Below are 23,330 nucleotides of genomic sequence, written 5' to 3'. Positions count from 1 at the left end.
TCAGTCCCATGAGTATGACTCCAGACTAGTTGAAATAGCATCACTTGTTCTGACCTGCCCATGAGCTTGGAGGTTGGGTAAGATGTCCAAGTACAACAAAGTAATTTAGTGGGCATCAGGGAGGTGGCTAACTTCAACTACACTCTGTTGCACAGATGACTGAAGTCCCTATCAGGCAACAATAACAGCAGGGGCTTCTCTCTTGCCCCCTCTTTCTACCAGCTTTTTCCTTCCCAGGCTGCAAAGCCCTCACCTACTAATCAGCTCTGACACCTGGCAGAGGGTGTGGATGGAGGTCCCAGGTGAGACTGGCCACAGCCATTATGATCTTCTGGCACCTTTAGGGCCCCAACAGTCTCAGTTTTGCTTCCTCCATCTTGCCCAGCAACACCCCATATCCTATTTGCATTTTGAACCATCACGTACTGAGCACTAAATTGATATACTGCTCCCCAAAACTATTCCGAAGTGCTAACACTCAGCCCAGCACTTCAGGAGACTTTCTCATGTACACCACATTGCACTCCTCCATATTCAATTTCACTTGTGTTTTATCACGCAGTTCCTCAGTACTGTAAACCCTTCTGCAACTGCTTGTAGTCAGTCTGCATCATCGTCATGAGTAACTTTCATTATCAGCCAATTTTGCCATCTGCCTTTCCCTCCCCCTTTTTGGGGCACCTGTAAGAATACATAGCTGCAAAAAATTCCTGTTGGTCTCTCATGGTAACCTCAGGTGGATTTCTTTCAGTCTGTGGTGAGGGACCTTTCTGAATGCCTTTGCAAAGCTGAGTAGGTAGCAGGTTCTCTCCCCTACACACACTCACTGATTCTTTGGGATAACTCCAGCAGAGTGAGACATAATTTCCTCATACACAACCCATGGCGACTCTTTCCTATAATACTATGTTCATATGTGTTTCCACAAATTCCATCATTTATTATACTTCCTACCGGTCTGACCAGTCTGGATGTCAGACTATAGATGGCTGTAGCTCCTCACATTCCCACTTGGAACCTTTTTACATTTTCCTGATAACAAGATGATTTGAAACAAAAAATGATATTCCACAGTTGGTAGTTTAACTTCTTCTAGTATGAGTTTCCTGTTGACACTTCAGTGAACGCCACCCAGGTTTGAAGGTTTGCTATTATTCAGTTAGTCTGTTTGCTATATAACATCTTCTCACCTACTGCTTGAGATGGATCCTCTTGGGATGTAGCCTCAGCAAGGTATCAGGTATTGGACCCTCTCTGAGCTTCTAAGCAGGGAATTCATATGCAGGCAGCTCATTGAATTTTTTGGCTCTAGCCTTAGCTTGTCTCAGTGTTCTTGCTATATGCCTCGATTATCTATGACTCCTGCCATCTTTCCAATGTTCTAATTCCATTGGTATTGCCTTTCAAGTTGTTTCTCAAGATATTTCTTGGCCTGCTTTATTGCATGTTCACATTAATCTGCCAAAGTTACAGGTCCTTTCCACTTTCCTTGTTTAGACATGACTTCAGCTTTTTGAACAATGCCTTGCTGTTCCTTAGGGACACCCTTACCTGCAGGCACTGTGTCTGTTGTACGTGTAGGAATGAGAAAAGCAATGTCTTTCAAAGTGTAGCCATCCAGGTAAACGTTCCCCTGGGCATACATGTCTAAATGAAAAAAAATGTGGTGGATGAACATCTCTGCTGTTCCCGAGTGTGTGGAGGGGGAAGGGAACAACTGTGCCAAACTACTCTTAAAACAAGATCCAAAACAGCACTAGATGTCCATGCCTACTGGAGTTAGCAGATTCATGTCAGCCATAATTTTGGCCTAGGACTGGCTAGGATCCCAGTCCTCGACTCACCCACCACACAGCAGCATGGGAGCACCAGTAAATGTTCTTTTTCTCATAGTTCACCTGGAGCTGGACACCTCATCTTCTACAGTTGCTTGATAACGTTATGTGATGCACGCACTGTGTGATGCACGCCTCACCTGTGCACGTGGGGTGATAGATATGCAGGGGAAATAGATTCTGCTGTGGTGCCCAGTGCTCCATCTGCTCTGCTGGGTTTTTCAGCAGACAAATGACAGTCTTGCTGCGGGTTTTCTACAACAGCTTCTCTGTGTTTGGGGGCTGTGATGCCCCTAGTATGGAGAGGGTGGAGGGAGTTGATACACTAAATTCATAAATACTATCACAGCACTCACAAGCTTCCCAGCACTGGAGCAGACGTAAGGAGAGAAGGTGGAGCAACGTGGGGAGGAAGCTGATTACACACAGAGTTTGTTTAAGCCTTAGCAAGTTGATGGCAAGAAACCAAATTCGGCAGTTTATCTGCCCCAGTGACTCATCGCTGTCATGCTCAGTTCCTCAGCTAAAAGCAGCACTCTGTAGTTCTTAATCAAGTCCAACAGTGCTCCTGAATCCTTGATGTATCCTTTCACAAGAACCACATTTGCCTCCTAATAAACTTATCTCAATCTTCAGGGGGCCAGCAAAGCCCTGACAATAAAATTCAGCAGGCATCAACGTATGTCTGCACTGGCTCCACAGTGCATTGTGCAGTCTCTGGGAATCATTCTGCTCCTCAGGTGAGAGGTGTTGTGATTTTACAACAGGCATCTTTCCTAGCCTTCTAAAACCTAATGAAAAGGAAGAACAGACATTAATTTCTCTCTTCCTATCCTTGCAAGTCCAATGCATCTCCCCAGTGCTGCAGTCTTGGACTTGCCACTGCCCATCAAGTAACCTGGCCCGCCACTAGGTCTAGTGTAGGGGTGCCCCGAAGTGTCCCTTTTTCCATGGCCAAATGCAGCTTTACCTAGTAGGAGACAAATCAGGCAGCTGCAGTTCTCTATTGGCATGGCCCAGTATGACTGCATGTCCTGGGTATGCAACATCCTCTCCATGCATGCTGCATGTGTAGTGACCTTGGCAAAGGCACCCATACGTGTCTCCCTCATCACACATCCACCTATAAGGTGCAACTAGCCAGGTTACCTCCTGCTAGTTAAAGAAGTAGAAAAAGAGCCCAGACAATCAAACCTTTCAAAAGTAATTTATAAAGAATGTTTACATTCAGTAGTACAAAATGATACATAACCATCCCTCCTGAACACATTACCTGCAGAGCATTGGCAAGATTGTATACTCAGATTAAAGAAACATGACAGTATACAGAACATGTACTTCGAACTTCAAATTAGCTGAAGGTTTCAGAGACAAACTATCTTCAGCAAATACAAATCTAAATGACGATGCAGGAACAGATGCTCTCCTCCCAGAGCGTGTTACTGCCCTGGAAGTACCCGTGCTGGAACCACTTTCCCCCCTCTGAAATTATCCAATGTATTTTGACTGAAACCCAAGATGAGCACATACAAGCTCAGATAAAAGCTCTCTCAGTCACATCTCAGGTGAACTGAGCGGATTGCTGAAAACCCCCTTGTCCTTCTATGCTGTCACTTGCCTTTTAATTTTGAACATGTGTACCACCTCCTCAAATCAGGCATTTCCTTGGACCATGTCCCCCCCCAGTTAGCATTGGCCCTTACTGGGCACATATAGGGAAGCGTCTGCATGGCCTTGGCAGTCTAAGTCCCTGCACTCATTACAGTGAATCTCTTAATACTTTGGTTTCACAGATTAATTCATCTGTAAAACAGAAATTCATGTCATACTAATTTAACTCTTTTAAGGGACTACAGAATCCAAAGTCTAAGACTATGCAGGATATAAGATATAGGACATCTAAAAAACTGAATCAGAACTGCACCATGACTTCACGGACTACTGCTTTAAACTTGCTATTCTTGATACATCTAGGCAAAGGCCCTAGAGTTAGAAGGTCACTTTAAAGCATTATTCCATAAGGTTCAGCAGATCTTCTCTGGATCCTTTTTCCTCTGAGGATAGGGGAAATGTACTCCCTTCTTGACACAAGCTGACTCTGTACACATTTCCCACTGTGCCAATCACACTAGGTGAAAACATGAGCACTTAATCAGTGCTGCCTTCTAGATTATCTAGTTCCTTGTCACCTCCCTTCTGTCTGCATTTCCTTCCAAGACAGGTTTAAAGGATTACCTGACAGTTGAGACACAGCTGTCTGGATTTTCCAGCTCTTCTAGCTATGATTTAGGTGGGTACTCTCTCCAATCTGGGCTTTGGAGTTCCCACCTTTGTGGCAATAACGCTGACAACAGAAGGGACTGAGACCATTACAAAACTGGTCATATGGCACACAGCAGCATTTCCTTTGAGAAGAAAATGTTTTCTCCTATGTCTTTCCAAAGCTTTCATTCCACTATACTCAGTTTTAATTTTCTGAGTGTGTATGGGGCACCTGTCTTCTCAAAAGAGGTGTCCCCATATTAAGATTTAGAGTCTCACACTTACTTGTTAGCCATAATCATTGGTGGCAATGGGCCGGGGCCTCCAGAGGCTGATCAAGGCTAAACAGATTCCTACCAAGCAACATTAGGTGGTTAAGATTTGACATTGCCAGACTTAATCCACTTTTTTTTTTTCTAAGTATTTTTCAAGATTAACACATTTAACAACAAGTATGGTACAGTCTAATACGAGTCAAACCACTTTGATCCCTTTCTATCTGCTTCAAGGCTACAACCTATAGTAAGCTTTTATTGAAGAAAGACCAAAAACTTCCTTCAAATATCACTGACTATAAACACTTCTGTTTATGGGAAGCAGGAATTCAGCTATGATACTGCAATTGCACTCCGTTTTATCTACACAATGAGCAAAACTGTTTCTAAAGATGGTGGACTGGATTAATTAAAGACCAGATCAGAAGCACGTGAACAGTAGCTATCTTTCCTTGACATGGCCATTGGTGAGATGGGTTCTGTTGTTCAATGGCTCAGACTCATTCCTCTGGATATAACTGTTGCTTGTGGCGTTGCTGAAATATGTGATCCCGTTTTTCTCCTTTTCCCTAATATTTTCTCTTTCTTCATCCTTGTCACTTTCTTCTGTGTCACTTCTCATGTCCTTTTCCATCTACAGAAAAATGTAAATGAGAAGCAATACAAACATAGAAGTCTGCACAAGAAGCAGTGCTAGCTGAGCCACAGGCTAAACATTCATCTGCTACTTCAGCCACTTGCCTTTGGCAAAATGTTCTACCATGTCCTTTCAGCTTTTACATCACCTTTGGAAAGAAGATTCTCTCTGTCTCTTTGATTTCAGCCTCTCAGTGGAATCCTAGCTGTGATCCTGATACACATTAGGAGTTACTGTACAGGTTGAGAAGCAGCACCAAACCACAGATGCCCAGGACTGAGGACAACTGTATAAGACTGAGGAGATCCACATTGCTGCTTTGGGCATCAGCATGTCAAAGAAGGATAATCAAGCTCTTTTACATTTTGCAAAAGGGACAAGGGAGATAGCTTCTGACCACACTTGGCCTGAGTGGCTGCTGGTTGAGCACACTGCTTTGGACACTTCGAAAGCATATGCTTTCAAACAAACCAGTAGCTCAACACAAAGCCACCCAACTCTGACTATATTCAGTTTTATGTTCAGGTTTTTCCTCTTGCTATTGACTGAGAGATCTGTAATCCACTTTTGTAAATATTTAATTCATTGCTTTAAAAGGAAGACAAAGAAGAAACAATGTGATAAAATGACAGCTTAGAAAAAGGAGCCCAGCACTTGCTGGCTTCCCAGGCTGTTTCTACTCTGTAATACAAGATGCCAAAATTGGGGACAAATTCATGGTGCCACACTCCTTGTCAGAAAGAGTGCTCTGAGGGAAAGAAGCAAACCCCTTCTGTGACCTGAGCTTTGGAAACTGCTCAGGGCTGTATCAGTTGCTGCACGGACACCTGTAGTCTCCATTTACTCTGTCTGTTTTTCTAGGGATATCTCTTGGACCATATTAAGAAGTCTATTTGGTCTGATGTTCTTTCTAGAGATCACTACACCCAAATGCAGACAGGATTTGTAAGAATCTAAACTTGCACTGAATTCAAACTGCCTTCAAGGACAATATGGGTAGGAGATGCTATTTTCTGTGAACAACCTGGACCCCATGTCATTCTGGAATTGGAAGTTCAGGAACTAGGCAGGAGTCTTGATCTGCAGCATAAGGACAAATACTAATCAATATTCCTCAGTTTATCCATTCATGGCCATAGAATGTGGCTGAGGCCTTAAACCTAGCAAGATTCACCAAGGAACTATATAGCTGTATGAATTACAATGATGTATCTCAGGTTGCCTGTATGTGGGAATGAAACTCGTACTTCAGGATCTAGGCTGAGTTCTAATTACTGGGGATTAGGGGACATCATGTGAGAAGGTGGTGCAGATAATCCTGTAGCCAGAGAGGAAAACTGTGGAGATCAGAAAGGCCCATGAGAAAAATGTGAACTTCTGACTGGAGTGAGAATTTCATGGCTCTTTTTTGAGACTGGGGAGAATGTCCTGTATTCTTGCTGATACTGCTTTGGGCTACTAAATATCATCATTGAAACAGATCTGTTTAGGACGGTTTTTCTTTGCTATTCACTGCTCAATATGGAAAGCTCTCAAATATATTTTTGCATCAAATGTGGCAGATGATTTTTAGATAAAATAGGAAAAATTCTGGATGTGCTTCAGTATTTTTCTCCCTGATGGTTCATTTCTTTCTAATAAGGCTATTTATTACCTCATCATTTTACACTGTAATAACTGCAATGGTAATTCAGCCCACGCTAGAATTAGGAAAACAATAAGAGGGTGTCTTCAGTTGCGTCTTCATTTTCTGCCCTGTGTGAAGTTTCTGTTTCCATATTTGAAAGTAATTTGCTCTGTGCTACCTTAAGGGAAGGCAGGTAAAGAAAATGGGAACAATATGGATGAAGATGATCCTTTAATGCTTGTTCTCTGTTCCCATAAGACAGAATTCCCCAGCTGGATACTAATAAAACAACTCATCCTGGGCTATGAGGTCAACTCCCACAAGGCACTGACTTGTTACTCCTGGACTGTGTCCTTGGCATGTGGCCAATCTAATGCCATTAGGTCATGTCTTTGATTTTGGGAAGAATTTCATGCTGAGCAGCAGTTTGGTCTCACAGCAAATACTGCAGGCTATGGTCAGAAAGCGTGGGATGCATTTCACTTAAGTTTATACAGCTGCATCTCATACATTTGTCTAGGGTTGCATAGAGACTGATAGAGATGAACAGCACTACCTGGGTGCAATCTTGAATGGATTATAAGGGAAGCACTTTTGCACTGGCCTCACCAATCATGGTAACTTTCCCTGCCTTGATTTCTTAGTTTTGTTACAAATGCAAATCATACTGGACCAAGTGTTGGGATCCTTACTCAGATGTCACTGGCTTTGTTCATGGAAATCTCTCCTGGAGTCCAATCCACATTTTTCTTGAATACAAGCATCAGAAGTGGACCCAGTATTGTAGTGACTCATAAAAATTTTACTTTTTTTTGGTCAACTTTCCCTAATAATATTGAGTGTTCCTTTCACCTCACTGTTGGGAATGTACATGTATAATTTCAGTAGGGCAAAAAGGAATCCATCCCAGATGAACGTCTCTGCTCCCAGGCAGTCTAGGTGGACCCTCCCTCCCCATGTGATGTACAGGGGACTACAAACTGATCCATACCGTGCCCTGGAGGATGAACTTGTAGACCATGTGAATAATTAGGCAGGACCAGAAGACATGGAGCAGCTGCAGAATTATCAGGAGAGCATTCATGAAGTAGTATCCAAAGAAGGGTTGGAATATCTCCATGGAGTAATAGTAGGTGTTATACAGCACTCTGCAAGAGAGAGGGAATTGCAGTGGAAGGATAGCATGTTGTTAGTAGGGCCATAATTAAGCCCCAGAAAGCTCCAGTCACAGACGAAGTTTCAGGTCAGTCACCTCCTTCTTATATATAACACATGTGAGCCAACTCTCAGATCCCCACCAGAAATAAGCAGGGTAGAGCCATAGGCCGAGGACTCCTCTGCAGTGTAATTCAGGACTTTAAGACTACTCCGTGAACTCCAAGGCAGACCACCCTAGTTTACCCCAAGGCAGGTGCAACAGCCATGTGGCACTGTAGCCTATGCAAAGGGCAGAGACATATGCTCAAGGATTGAAAAGCAAAGGCTGCAGCAAAAAATTCAGCACCCAGCTGAATTATCCTGTCTTTCAGAAGGCAGCTTTTCCATTTCCCTTGACTGCAGCAGACTCACGTGTAGGGGAAAATGACCAGGCGGCTGATGAGGAAAACAGCTGAGAAGATCATAAAGAGGCTGTCACAAGTTTTTTTCCACTTCATGTAATTGAATATCTTAGTTGGCTGGAAGGAGAAAGAACAATAAAACAGCAGGCCAAGACAGTGCATCTGCACATGCTCCAGGAGGCTAATGAGCCAGATACGATACAATTTGCATGCAGGTAATCATGCCTCTTCCTGGCTCTCTGCGGGGCACCCTAGGCTGGATCAGGAGATCAGTACTGAGTTATCTGTGAAACACCATAATGCTCGGCCCATACTGTGCTAGATCAAAAGACACCCTTTGGCTGAAGAGCACCGTTGCTAACTAGGCTTCGCCTGGCATGTAAGTTGTGGAGCTCACCTCTAGGAAGCAATCAGAAGCATCATGAATCACCATCACCAGTGTCCCAATGCGGATGTAATTGGCACAGTATGAGAAACTGATCAGGAAGATGGTTGCAGCATGATGGACTATCTGCTCCTTGAAGTCCTGATGAGAAAGGGGACAGCAGAGAATAAAATACATAATGTACCTTCTGCCCTGGTTAAAGCATGCCTCCTGCAGATAGCCATGAAATCTCTCTCCCAATGACTAAGAAACCTCCCACTATAAGGTCTTACCCATATAACTTCTTTACTAAACACATTATAGAAACGTAGGCAACCAAGAGACCCAGGAATGAAGAGTTTATGGCGTAAACTAAGGATCTCACAACAAAGAACACTCTCTCCCTCCACCAGTAATGGTCTGATGATGGTGCAAATCAGAAAACAAGAAGAATAAGAGCCAATGATTCAGTCCAGACAAACCCAACATAAAGAGAGCTTCCTTTCTGTCACAAAGCAGTGCCCATATCCATCTCTGCTCTGTGCCCCTGTGCATGCCTACCTGTTTGCACAATCATCTCATACCCCCGGGCTCGCTGATGGAGACTCACAACCACCCTTTCCTTGTAAGGGTATATTCATAGCCTCAATGCACTTGTATGCCTATGTAATCAGGCAGCACCCTGTCTGTCGGGGCACTGGCAACTAGGAACACATGCAGCTCAACTGGCGGAGAATCATCTTTTCCTGTCTCTACAATCAGTGCAGCCTAGAAGAGTCCCAGACGAGCAATTTTTAAGTTTGGATTTTAAGTTTGGATTGAGAACTCTGCAGTAGTTTGCACCTTTCTGTGTCAGAGTCTGTGTTCTCCACTTCCCAGAGGAGAGGGAAGCCGGTGACTAGGAATGGAAATTCCTGGGAATAAGCAAGGACAGAGTCCCCCAAAACCTCAGACTAGCACTAGACATATGCTCTTGCAGATCAGTCTCCTGAGTGTTCAGCTTGGGTCCCATTTGCACTTGATTCTTCCCTGAGGCTGCCACTCACCTTCCTCTTTACATCAAAGGGCAGAGTGAAGACCAGTGACCAGTAGAAGGAGAGCTCCAGCAGGTAGTACCAGAACAGGGAGGGTTGGAGAGGCTGTGAGAGAGGGAGAGACTGTGAAATATCCATCAGATAAAGTAGAGCAAGGGCTGGAAGTGAAGACTCCTTCCTAGGCAAAAGAATATCAGACAACCAAACCAATAAAGCTGGTTCTTGCAGCTTCAGGGGGAAATACTTCAATTGAACAACATGGTTACTTACTAAACATCATCTGTGCTGAGGCAAAAGCAAATAGCAGGGGAAATTCCACTTTGCTGCACCATGTGGAACATTTAGGGAACCACCGGGAAGATCCTCAATATTTTTAGGATTTCTTCAGCACAGCAGGCCAAGACAGTGGCCTTGTACAGTGTACAGATTCCTGAGCAGTCAGTATAGAACTTTAAAAACTATGTAAACCATTTCGCTATGGTGAAATAGATAAGTAGTAGCTGAATAAATCATTCCCTTTTTAAGATTCAAGGAGATGCTTCAGACACCTTGTACTCTATCACGGATTTTTCAGTTTAATCAAACTAATGGGGGCAAAGTGCAATCCCAGTGTGAACAGTAATCTGCATTCTTCTGGGTAATTTTTCTGGGGTTCTACAGCTGGAAAACGAAAAGCTTAGACCCATTCAGCAAGATATGTGCTATTTAACTAGTAATTTTTCGCTGTTGTGGCACTATATGGCCTCCTTAAACCTGAACCTATTTGATAAAAAAAAAAATTACTATGACTAAAGGGGCTTTGCAACTAGCATTTCCAAAGAAGCAAGGAGTATGGTGCTCCCAAATACCAATTTATTTGGGCTTTCTCTACCCAAAGTGTTGATTTATGGCCTTCACAGATTTCGGTTTGTTTTCCTTTGTAGCACTAATGATTGGCCGCCAAGAGGAAGCACAGCTGGATGCGCTGGTGCTACCAGGGGGGATACTCCCAGACTGGTATGTGTTGTTCACACTCTGGAGGTTATCCAAACAGGAGCTCTGGATCAGAAGGGATCTTTTTCCCACAAAGATAAGATTATTTGGGAGAACTGGCATTTCTTTTTTCATTGTCTGTAGCACAGGGCATGGTCTGCTTAGTAGAAATTGTATTTAACACATTTTTTGTTCCTGTTAATACACAGGTTTATCCTTGACCTTTCTTGCTCTTTGCCAGTGAGACATTACTAGCTCTGGTTTTGGCATTTCCTGTTTGTTACAGATGTTGGAAAGTGTGTGTATTGGGTTTACGTGGCAAGATTTTGGTAGCGGGGGGCTGCAGGGGTGGCTTCTGTGAGAAGATGCCAGAAGTTGCCCCACGTCTAACAGAGCCAGTTCCATACAGCTCCAAGACAGACCTACCGCTGGCCAAAGCTGAGCCCATCAGCGATGGTGTTAGTGCCTCTGTGATAACATTTAAGAAGGGGGAAAAACTGCTGCGCAACAGCAGCTGGGAGGGAGGAGTGGGAATATCTGAGAGAGACAACTCTGCAGACACCAAGGTCAGTGAAGAAGGAGGGGGAGGAGATGCTCCAGGCACCGGAACAGAGATTCCCTTGCAGCCCATGGTAAAGACCATGGCGACACAGGTTGTCCCCCTGCAGTCCATGGAAGTCCACGGTGGAGAAGACATTCACCCTGCAGCCTGTGGAGGACCTCACGCTGGAGCAGGTGGATGTACCCAAAGAAGGCTGTGACCCCATAGAGAGGAGCCCATGCTGGAGCAGGTCTTCTGGCAGGACCTGTGGCCCTGCGGGGGAGCCATGCTGGAGCAGTCCGTTCCTGAAGGACTGCACCCCATGGAAAGGACCCACAGTGGAGAGGTTCGTGGAGGACTGTCTCCCGTGGGTGGGACCCCACGCTGGAGCAGGGGAGGAGTGTGAGGAGGAAGGAGCGGCAGAGACAATGTGTAATGAGCTGACTGCAACCCCCATTCACCATCCCCCTGTGCTGCTTGGTGGGGAGGAGGTAGAGAAGTCAGGAGTGAAGTTGAGCCCAGGAAGAAGGGGGGGGTGGGGGGAAGGTGTTTTGAGATTTGTTCTTATTTCTCATTATCCTACTCTGATTTGATTGGCAATAAATTAAATTATTTTCCCCAAGACAAGTCTGTTTTGCCCATGATGGTAACTGGTAAGTGATATCCTTGTCCTTATCTTGACCCATGAGCCTTTCATCATATTTTCTTGCACCTGTCCAGTTGAGAAGGGGGGAGACAGAGTGGCTTGGCGGGCATGTGGTGGTCAGCCATGGTCAAACCCACCACACTGTGCTGTTATGATGGCTTGGATTCTTTTTGAAAAGACATGTACTCCAAATGTACAGAACAGGATGCAAGGACCCAAGTGATCCTTTTAGTCTTACATTCCTATTCAAGCACCACGTGTTTGTATGGTTTGACTTTTGCACTGAACTACACATTTCCCCCTAAAATTTCTGCCTTTGAGCGACAGTGGATTGTTTGGAGACTCAGCTTGAAAGATACTACCTCATTGTTCACTTATTTGTTCTGTTATGTTTCCTGTGGCTCACGCTGTTAAAATTGTGCATTAGATTTCCCTTTATGGGTTTGCAACCTCCATGTACAGTCATGGGGTCTTGCTCTACCTTTGACTGCCAGACCAAAAAGCCCTGGAACATAGGCAGTCTTCACTTTGTCTTGGTACTGGGATCAAGTTTTCTTCAGCCTCCTCTTCAATTAATGAAAGATTTTATTTCCTACCCAGGAAATTTTAGTACTGTAAAATCCTGTGCATGGGAGCTCCCTGCATGGTAATACAGGAGATTACTCTCCTGCTAGGAACACTTACCAGCTGCTCTCATAGGAGAGAGGAACCTCTTCCAAAGTTGGAATCAGATTTTTCACTTTAATGAAATTTATTGTGCTCTACTATGTCTGCTCTGGCATCCACAAGAGTGTGATATAGGAAAGCTCCTGCTATAGAACATAAGGGGAAAGGCAGAGCAGGCAATAGCTCCTGTGTTCAGTGGGTGAAGCCCCTTTCTAACTCTTTCAAGTTCTGAAGTTATAGGAGTAGGAATAGCAAGGGAGACAGCTGGGCAAAAAAGTACCTGGCTTCTGGTTGCTCTCTTTGCTCCTTGTGTTGATGAACAAGGAGAAGATTTTGTGCCTAGCTGGCAATTTTCATTGAGGTTATTCTGGTCTGGGCTGATAAGAGATGTATGCTTTCCAACCCACTAGACAGCTTCTCACAGTGCTGTTGTGAAAAAAATGAGAATATACATTGTAAAACTGTAAGAGAGCATCCTCTGAACTTAATGGGAATGATGCTGTATTGCTACTGGCCATACTGCCAGTTCCACTGGGAAATGAACTCCTTGGGGAGCGCTGTGGACATGATTCTTCAGTATAGCTGAAAGTACATAGCATCCAGAGCATGGCCTCTGCTCTACATACTCTCCACTGAAGTCTTCACTTCTCCTCAGGCAACATGTCCTTCTCTGGCCTCAGTCTATTCTACAAACTAAAAAACCTTGGAGCATTCCCATTTTTCAGTTTCTTGGCTCACCTGGACAGAACTCTCACTTTCCCTTTACTTCTGCAGTCTCCTCCTGCTTTCCTGACTCATCCTCTATTGTGTTTAGATTACACCAGATACAAAGATGTTCTCCCTTGACGAGGATCTGGCTTTGAATTCTTAGTCTCCTGAGTCTGAATTTACTTCAGTTCCCTCTCTTTTGTCTCTAATATAACCTGATTTTCAAAAGGTATCCGAAGACAATACATGATTTATAACAGCAATTTTCCCTCTTGCGTGACTCACCTGTTGTGGATATCCTGTCCAGCACTCTCTATGGTCCCAAAGCCAAGGCTTCTGGAAAGAAAATGCAACATGGATGTGAGAATGCCAGAGGAATTCTTCTCTTATCAACTGCCCAACTCCTTTACTTGGTTACTACTACAGACTTTGTTGTGGTTTAATACAGGCAGAGCTGGTTGCACTGTCTGCAATTCAGTTGCCAAGAGATTTCCACTACAAGAACTTGCAGTTGCTTGTGACATTGCCAATTTGTGGCTATTGTGCTGAAATTTCACATGCTGTTTAGCCCAGTTCCAAATAAAATAGCTCAGGGAAGATTTCCACCAACTTGTAGCAGCCTTCTACAAGTTTGGGGTGGTGGTGGTTACGTTTTGAATATATTAAAATATTCTTACAACTATTTCATTAAGAATCGCTGTGGTTTGGACAACAACACTTAAACGTGGTAAGAAGGCTGAAAACTTGTGTGTCAGGAACATGGTTTTTCCTCTAACGGTGAGGATCATGCTGCGGTCTGTTAAGTAATGAACCTCTGAAAAGATACTACTTTGTTCACACTTCATATGAAATTGGTAGTTTAGAACTTGGCAGCTTAGAAACTTTCATAGAAACATGGCAACTAAAGGCCCCAAAAGTTCTTCCTGCATGGAGCATGCACTGACCCTTCGTGGTGCCCAGATTTGATCAGAGCAAGCATGTCCTAGAGCACACAGTGATGGAACATATTCTATGCCACATCTGTAAGGGTAATTTTCTGTAACAGTTCTACGAGGCTCCAGATATCAGAGCTACGAGCAAGAAGGCAAAGCTTATTGTTCTCTCACGGAGCACCTGCTGGTGCATGAGCAATACAGAAGGGAAGCCGTGGTTTTTACGAGCAGTGGTAATAGGGAGTAGACACAGCCTCCTGCAGGCTGGGAGTGGGGCTGGGAATAGGATTTACAGCAAATATAGGTAGAGAACCAGGAGAGATGTGTGATATAGAATCAGAGAGGAACAAGCAAAAACTCTGAAACAACTATGGCACACCATGTTACCTAAACTGGAAAGGAACCCCAGATCCCTGAATTTCATCATTCCTCTACTCCCAGCAAAGAAGGCTGTTTTCTGGTGGCCTGCTGTGAGATAACTTTCTATTGCTACCTGCTATTTCACTGATGCATGGGGCAGAGGTTTTTGCCGTCAGTCTAAAGCTACTAATATAGAATTTAAACATTTGCTTTTTTCTAAAGAAAGAAGGGTGATTCACAAAACAAATGCATGTTAAAATACTACTCAGATTACAAAGTAAACATGCAAAAGTCAGGAAATGTCACATGCAAATACACCCTGTCACATTAATTCTTTGTCCTTCTTTTTAATGTAGTCATTTTGGTACAATTTTAGATAACAGAATAACATGCTATATGCTACGGGATCTAGAGGTGCTGTCTGTAGGACAGATGCCTCCTATTTTTGTGAAAATTGGAAGATGTGTACTGAATGAAGAAAAGACTTTCACGAAAAGTGAAGATGATCTTTCACTCCTAGAATGGTCACTGAACATGCAGAAGAACAGGATTTTGCCCCTTCTGTTCCCACAGGGCTCTTGTACTATGCTAAGCAGGTCATCCATACAAACTTTCACAGCTGGCCTCAAAGAATAGCCTTCTATTTTGATGTATAGATCCACAAAACACTGTGGTTGGGATTTAGGTATCTTTGCTCCTCTGCTAGCTCATCCTGTAATCCTCATACTCCTAGAGTACATTAAATTCTGACTTGAAAGTCAGTGTAAGTTCAAAAGTTCTTCACCTGTTACAATAACGAGAAGTTACAAGCAGTTTGTGCTCACTGTCTTGGGATCTGCAGGTTTTCCATTACTTAAGCCCTCAGAAGGTGCCAGCGTAGCAGACTTTTGCAAAGCTCACTTAGGGAATTGGATTCAGCAAAAGAGCCAGGGGAACCTTTAAAACACAGCCAGAAGATGACCCGTGCCCTTAGTCCCAGCTTAGTGACCACAGCTCAGTGATTACAGCATATGCACGGCTTCTATTACCTCTTCTGCCTGTTGAGGCAGTTCCAAGTTGTATCAAGAGAACTCATTATTTATCAAATCAGAGAAAAGGCAGAGACATGAGCCTGAACCAATCACACCTTGGGTAACGAAGAGAAAATTAATAAATAAAATTACTAAATTGCAGTCCATGCTCCAAAGGAAGCCTGAGTTTTGTACCTTAAACAGGTATTGGATACAACACACAAACAGGCCCTGCAGCTTCCATCTCAGGTAAGTGTTCCATCTCCTACACCACAGAAGTGTATTTATACACAATCACAATTGTCTTCTGCTTTGCCCGAAGAGGAAACGTCTTGGTTTTGAGCTGGAGTTTTTAAAATAAGCATGGTCCAATACGTTTGTGGTCTCATAAGTGTGCTGTGCAGAGGATACACACTGACCTGGTGGGAAAACCTCTATAAGAAGGTCTGAAAGGACATGTTTCACAACAAAATCTGCCATTCTTGCAGGCCCTGGCTAGGTAGAACAGCAGGTGGCACTGCTTGTGTACTCACATCGTACAGGACAGCAAGTCCAGTGAAGAAAGAAATGATGTAAAATGTAAACCTCCAGCTACAAACAAACAGAACAAAGTACATTAGAATCCCATTCATTAACCATCAAGCTGCAACTCTGTGTATCAATCACATTCATTCAAAGAATGATGCTATGAAGGCAAAGACATACATTAATATGTTCAGAGTTTGCCCAGATCATAAGAGGAGTGGCTCTTTGCATGTCACTAGTACATTCAACAGACTTCACAAAAAGCAATTCTTCTGCTTTAGAGACGGCAGAAAATAGAAGAATCCCACTGACTAAAATCACCCAGGTAATCATCCCAAACCTTCCCAGCACTAGCAGATGCATGGGTAAAAGTCAAACAATGCTAATCTCTCTCCTAGGCATTTGGAGATTAGGCATGCTAAATTCATTAGCAGGTAAAGTAATTAATTACTGTCATGTTTGGTCTCAGTCAGGAGCTGGTAATGATTTACCCACATTAAACCCACACAGAAGTACATATGAACTGTTTGCCAAGTTCAGTGGACAGAAGCAGGTCACACTCAATATGCACACATATTGTAAGGAATGAGAGGAATTTCACCCCAACAGAATAAACAAGTTGCTAATAAACTAAACACAGGAAATCTTCAAAGGAGTAAAACTCTCTAAACCAGTCCTTTAATTTCCAAAAAGCTCCGTAACAAACCAGAAGTAACTACATTTTGAGAGAGAGACTCCACCTGTCAATGAAACCCCCAGGAGCTCCAAGACAGACACAAACTCTACAAAGCTACTACCTCACATTGGAAAGACATTCTTTCGACACACTGCAAATGCTCATACAGCGCAGGTGGAAGGACGCCATCCGCAGTGAGCTGAGTCAGAAAAGTATTTACTGTTTACTATTTACTGTTACTATTCACTGCAAGTCAGCCAAGTGCAGGGAGAGCTTAGATTTCGTCTTGATGGAAGCAGATTAAGCATGGTTGCTTCACAACTCCTTGTCCACAGCTTTTCTAAATATTTCTAACTGCAGCTATCTGGAATATTATAAATAAATAATACACATCCTTTTTTTCTTTTTTCTTTTTCAATTAGGGTTTTTAGGTATGGGTTTTGAATTAGAGGTTGAGTGCTAAGTGGAGCACGAGGCGATTAGCTCCAAGTTGATGCCTACCCTATGGATACACACTTTTAGACAGATGAATAGCGCTGCAGGTATTTAATGATTTCTTTCATCTCTGTGGCTTTCCTGGGAGAACCTACTTCCTTACACTAATAGCAGAGCAGCCACTCATAAGTAAGACATTTCAACCAAGCTCAGGAGAATCCTCCTTTTCTGTGGAAAGCTTAGCCAGGACTAACATTCACAAAACTGGCTGACGTGAGATTTATTTTGTGCCTCCACACAATGAGGAGGATTTCCACGCAGCTGTTTCCAAGAGGAGTTCTGCTCTTTGGAAAACACAAGCTTTCACACAGGCCCCTTTTTCTGCCACTATAAAAGGGTGCTGGTTTTTGCTGGCTTCAGGTGCTGAAGTCAACTGACAGCAGAATACAATCTAGCCCGCTGCCGCTGACTTTTGAAAGCAACAGCGTGCAGAACAGTTGCAGAAAAGATGCAGCAGAAAGAATCAGCTTGCAGTGAGGGAAAGGGAAGTCATGGGAAAGGCAACAGAAAAGCTGACTATTTTGGAGGCACTGGAGCAGCAGCAAAGCAGCAAGAAGCAGTACGATGCAAAACAGTAGGGAGTTTTTCAGGTACAATTGTGTTTCAAAGCAGAATGCCAGTCTCACAAAGTCAGAAATAGAGGCCCTATAAGGAGTAAAGGTGAGACAGGAGTAAAAGGAGACTCGGGAGTGAAAATAAAGGGGAAAAGCAAGGAATGATTCAGTAACAGAGAAGCAGCAGAGAGTTGCAGAAGAACCAGGTGGTGCAGGGAAGACTCAGGGTGCTCTCTGCGTAGGGTGGAGGGCAGGCTGGGAGGCAGTGAGCTGGGGTGCTCTCTGCGTAGGGTGGAGGGCAGGCTGGGAGGCAGTGAGCTGCCTGGGGAGCTCAGCTCTGGTGAAAGGCCCCTGCTGCTCATGGCTTGTGCTCCTGCTCACCAGGCCTCGCAAAACTTCTTCGACAGGCTGGGTCGGTCTGTGTTCCTCCGGTGCCGGAACCACCTCTCCACCTTCCTCACCGGCAGGTCGCATTGTTTGGCTAAACTGATCAGCACGCCCTGGAAAACAGGTGAGGCAGCAGGGTTCAGATCCAGGATCGAAGGTCAGAAGGGACAATATGGGCATCTCGTCTGACCCACCACAGAGCCCAGCTGGAGGCTCCTGGCACGCCCAAATCTGTTCAGGCTAAGGCATCTTTCAGAAAGCTGTCCGTTCTTAGTGTAAAGACCTCAGATAGTAGAGAATCTTTCCACTCCCCTGTAAGCAACTGGTTATTAATGCTAAATGTTGAAACTTTACATTTTTATGTGAACTTCTCCAGTTTCAACTTTCAAACTCGGGTCTCGTCTCCTCACAGGAGTTTGCTGTCGAATCACTTCCTCACCCTGTCTTCAGGGACCGAGTCCCTTAAATCTGTCACTCCAAGAAAGATTTACTGCAGCTTAAATAATTTTTAAAGGTCTGCACCGAATCTTGTCATGCCTTTCAGCATTCTGATGCAGTATCAGCCAATAACCTGACTGACGTCATGAGCAGAGGTAACACCATTTTCCTACCGGATATTCTCCTGTTATGGTAAACCTGTTAGGGATAATTTTTCAATAGATTACCCACAGAAATACTGCAATTACCTTCCTTCTTGTCCTTAGGCTCTTAAGAGTTTGGCATGTGGCATGAAAAAAGTTTGTCATATTTTATATTCCTTCTGGAATTGTCACCATGGATAGCCTTATTTTTTAAGTAAAGCAATAGTTTTTCATGGAATGCATTTACCTTAATGGTATCATGTGAGAGTGACTTACATAGTCTGAGCATGTGTACAAAAATATGTTAATTACCGATTTTCATATGTGCTTCTTTCCACTCTTAGTGACTTCTGTTCTTGTGGTGGAGACAAATGAACTCATTTATATTCTCATTTCACTCATTTCACTCTATATTCACTCATTTCACTCTATATTCACTCATTTATATTCTCCAGCTGCTCCATAAAGTGGAATTCCTCCCAAGGAGAAGGCTGCTGAGAACAGCAAAATCTCATCTTCTATTGGACAAGTAAAAGCTGACTCACAAGCAGGTGTTTGAGAGCTCACAGGAGAGGAAGGAAGCTAGAAGACCAGCTTAAGTGTAACCAGTGAATGGAGAGAGCAAGGCAGCAGCCTGTTGCACCATTCTTGCTCCACGTCACACTGCTGTCAGGAGTCTCGTGGTGAGGATACGCTCTGGTGTCACAGATTCTCTGGGATAAAAGTGCCAGCTTCAGTGCAATGTGGGTGCAGGTAAAGCTGTGGGGAAAACCTGCTTGCAAAGCTAGGCCTTGTGTTAGATCTCTGTGACAGGAGTAGTTTTACTGAGAAATGTGCAGATTTTGCAGACAGACAGGCAAGGGGAAGGTGAGGGACCACCACGCTGGCAAGCGTTCCTGAGAACACTCCTTCCCACGGCTGGGGAGAAAGGCTGGCTGCACAACCCAGATGAATGCTTGCATTTTTATGTTAGCCTCCAGTCTTTTACTTTTAACCTGGTACTGAATGTCCTGGGGCTCCACATGCCCCACTGCAGTGTGAAGCATGCTGCAACAGCCTTGTCAAGGCAGCAACGTGTTCGCGCTAGGACTATCCATTGGGACTGGAACCCAGCCCCCTGCTCATACATCCTTGGTAAGGGTTAATAGCTAGTGCTTCAAGGCCAAGAAAGCCTGCAAAAAGGAGCTGAAACAAAATCTGATTCCTTTCACTACCACAGGGGTCACATCCAGGGACTTCACTGACAAGGTTAAATCCTAATACTGCCTGACAAGTCACAATCCTGCTAGTGCTTTTTCCCTCAGCAGCAGCCATTATAACTCTGGATCATCCTGCCAAGTTCTTCAAGATGACTCTTTTTATCTCTCATGGGAAAACTACCCACCACTTGTGTTTGCAGTTTTCTGACACTCCATACAATCTTTGTGATGACAGCCAAGACTTTAGTTGGCTTCCTCAACGGCCAATCTCGAACTCATGGATTGCACACCAACAGAATGACCCACCCCAGAACTAGGAGCATCAAGCAGTCCACACCTGCTAAGCTGCAAGGACTAGCAACATGGGAGTCAGTCCAAGGCAGCTGATGTGACAGGCATTTGCTAATGTATGAAAAGAAGCCATCACAGCATCACAGAATGGCTGGGCTTGGAAGGGACCTCTGGAGGTCATCTGGTCCAACCCCCCCTGCTCAAGTACAGCTACCTAGAGTCGGTTGCCCAGGACCATGTCCAGACAGCTTTTGAGCATCCCTAAGGATAGAGATTCTACAGCCTCTCTGGGCAACCTGTTCCAGTGCCTGGTCACCCTCACAGTAAGAAAGTGTTTCCTGATGTTCAGACAGAGCCTCCTATGTTTCAGTTTGTGCCATATATAAGGCAAACACAAGAGGGAACAGGAGATATCATTATTTCCTTTGGGAGAACGGTTTCCTGTCCATCGAAGTTTGGGATTTAAATTTTTTGAATGCTACTTACAGAAAGCTGCTACTCCCACATGTTCAGAAGCAGAACTGATAACTCATGGCATTTGCAGAATGACCCCTGTGGCTGGCCGGTGTCAGGTGGCCAGTGCTATAGTGGTACCTGCTGCTTCCAAATATGAGTGGCATTACCAAACTTCAGGATTCCCAATGTTATTTTATTTGGCTAAAGACACAAGGGCTAAATCTAGAGGAAAGCAAAGGAAGAAAAGACTCACCTCTTCAGGGTTCTTGCAGCGCATACTGTAGAATGTTTCCAGCATGGGGTTGGGCTGAGCTTTTGGTCTCTGCTTGTCTCTCACACCCAGTTTGCTACTGAGGGGCAGGGCTATGGCTCTGCAAAAGAAAAGCTAAAGGTTCAGCCAAAAATAGAACAGTGATTTCTGATATTGCAGCACTGTTAAAACATGATGTAGTGCATAAAAGCTGCCTCCCACATTTTGAATCTAAGCACAAGTATCATGTCAAGCAGATAAGATAGCTAAAGAAACTGAGAAGAAAAGAAACCAAACTTACAGCAGAAACAGTGGGACTTGTATTCTACTGTCCTGAGCTCTGTGCTGTAATATCCAAAATAACGTGAGGTTGGGAAATGCTATATCCTGCTTTGTCAACTTCTGAATCCACTCTGCTCGGGTGTCCGGGATTATGGCACAAAGCCCAAGCTTGCAGAGACAGACATGATACCTATCATTGGTCTCTGGCTTGCTTGCAGCTTATGCAGAGTCCCACATTGATGATAAGGCCTAAATGCTGTTCACTGCTTGATCTAGAACACTGAACATACATGGCATCCACTTGAACTAAGGAGTCGGCTCGGGCTCAAGAGGGAGGCTCTATCAGATGCGTGGTATTAGCACAGAAGAAATGTCCTGCTGAAACAGGAGGGCACTTGGTCTTTACTGGAGTAACTTATCTCTGTTTTTCCTAATGCAAGTCAAACATCAGTTGTAAAATAAGGACACAGCAAGCAGAAACTTAGTCACATGGAATGCATGCTTACACTAGCTGTGCATCTTCAGTCTTTAACAGTGAAACAATGCAAAGAAAAAATCTGCATAAATAGAAAAATGTTATCAAGGGGTAACAAGACTGGGCATAGAATTGCTGTGCTCAACAATTCAACTCCTCCACTACAAACACTCTTCTCTCCCTCAGCAGTAGGAAACAGCCTCATCAATGGTGTGAAATGAGGTCCTGCATGGACATGGCACAAACAGGAAACCTGGCAAATCAAAGTTTAAAAAAAAAGGCCCAAATTAACTGCATCCTCTTTGAATTTCTGGAGAATTAGTTGTTCCTTATTAATTGTTACCTTTTACACACTGCCACTGGCATGCAATTAGTCTTATTAGTACAAAGGGCAGACTGTCTGCCTAGAAGCACTTTTCAGCACTGTTGCTAAACATCAAACACGCAAACTCTCTGGGAAACCTGATCTCTGCATTTTGGAGTAAAAGGTTTTTGCTTAAGGTGCTAACAGCTTCCCTGAACAGTGATTGGGTTATCAACTGTAAACTGGTGTTGAGGGTGGTTATGGGCTGACGAATACCATGTAGAGGAAGTGAGTGTCGAGATCCAAGCCTGCTCTGCCCTGTCAGTCTTCGTGCTGTTCAGGCAGGTCCTCTGATTAGTTATCCCTAATGATTCAGACACGGAACAAGATTTCTTTTTTTTTTTCTTTTTTTTACTTTGTAGCAAAAAGCTGCGGTAGCTACTTCACTATGTCGGTGTTTAAAGACGTTTTACTTAAAAATAGTATGGAATATATTTATGACTGTGATTATATGGTGTGGTTGCCTGTAGTCTCTTCTAGCCATACAGCCTATACTCCATATGCACATGTGCTTAGGGACTATTCTAGATAAAGCAGCCTTCCAGAAGGGTCTTTTGGAAGTTTTCTTTTCAAGAACCCGTTTCTTATTTTAATTAATGGGTATCAAAGGCAATTTTATAAACAGACTACCTACCTAAGGAATGTTGTCACTTCTATTACATTAAGGCATAACACACAGAACCATTACCCATTTTGCTCACTCACGTAACAGCTGATTTCTACCTTTCTTTTGCACAGCCAGCCCACCGGCCTGAGGATCAGCTGTTCTTTTTCATCATCTCTGGAAAATTCCTTTGGCATCACTGGCTACACAAACTTTCAAAGATGCACCAAGACCAATGAAAAAGACATGTTTCTACCATGAGAGAAGGGCCAGGGGTAAGTGTGCCTGCTCGCTACTTTCCAACAAGGCACATGGTTATCGCAAAAGCCATGTGTAAGCATTGATGAGTTTCAGTGAAATTCAGCAGCACCCTGGCACTGCTGCAACCAGCAGACTGCTGGATGGCAGAGGAATATAGCCATCGTTGGGAATTTGGGGGTCTAGCTCTGATTGCTCTTAAGAAATGTTACAATTATATCTTAATGATTTGTTTAATATCAAAGGGGTTAACAGTGACATTGGACCAGCAGGTCCTGTGCTAAGAACAATGACACAGTATTTCAATGATATCTGTAACTACACCGAAATTGAGAAAACATTTACCTTAAGCTCTGCACTAGGTCTTGGTTCTTATATTAAGCAGTTCCTTGAAGTGAGTCTGATCTTTCTTTTTTAAAGGTAAGTAATTCGATAGAAGCTCCTCTGAAGAGGAAGATGTAATCAAGTTCTGTTGTCAAAAAAGAACCTTATTGCAGCTTCTTAT

At 43.8% G+C, this 23,330-nt stretch overlaps 1 protein-coding gene across 1 annotated transcript in view; it reads right to left on the bottom strand.

Moving 5' to 3' along the window:
* Positions 1 to 3,079: 3,079 nt before the first annotated feature.
* CERS4 (ceramide synthase 4) overlaps positions 3,080 to 23,330 on the bottom strand; it is a 43,938-nt gene continuing 23,687 nt past the window's right edge. Inside the window, exons 4-12 of the mRNA XM_075524337.1 lie at positions 20,846 to 20,963; positions 18,060 to 18,178; positions 15,962 to 16,019; positions 13,412 to 13,462; positions 9,606 to 9,698; positions 8,593 to 8,721; positions 8,206 to 8,312; positions 7,628 to 7,784; positions 3,080 to 5,006 (exon numbers count right to left, since the gene is read on the bottom strand). Coding sequence (XP_075380452.1) covers positions 4,815 to 5,006; positions 7,628 to 7,784; positions 8,206 to 8,312; positions 8,593 to 8,721; positions 9,606 to 9,698; positions 13,412 to 13,462; positions 15,962 to 16,019; positions 18,060 to 18,178; positions 20,846 to 20,963 — 1,024 coding nt within the window. The 3' untranslated portion in view covers positions 3,080 to 4,814. The remainder of the gene's footprint in view (positions 5,007 to 7,627; positions 7,785 to 8,205; positions 8,313 to 8,592; positions 8,722 to 9,605; positions 9,699 to 13,411; positions 13,463 to 15,961; positions 16,020 to 18,059; positions 18,179 to 20,845; positions 20,964 to 23,330) is intronic.

The sequence above is a fragment of the Mycteria americana genome, chromosome 24 (genome assembly GCF_035582795.1).
Source record: "Mycteria americana isolate JAX WOST 10 ecotype Jacksonville Zoo and Gardens chromosome 24, USCA_MyAme_1.0, whole genome shotgun sequence".
NCBI lineage: Eukaryota > Metazoa > Chordata > Aves > Ciconiiformes > Ciconiidae > Mycteria > Mycteria americana.
The sequence above is the reverse complement of the archived record's forward strand: the minus strand, read 5'-3'. Positions and strand labels throughout refer to the sequence as shown.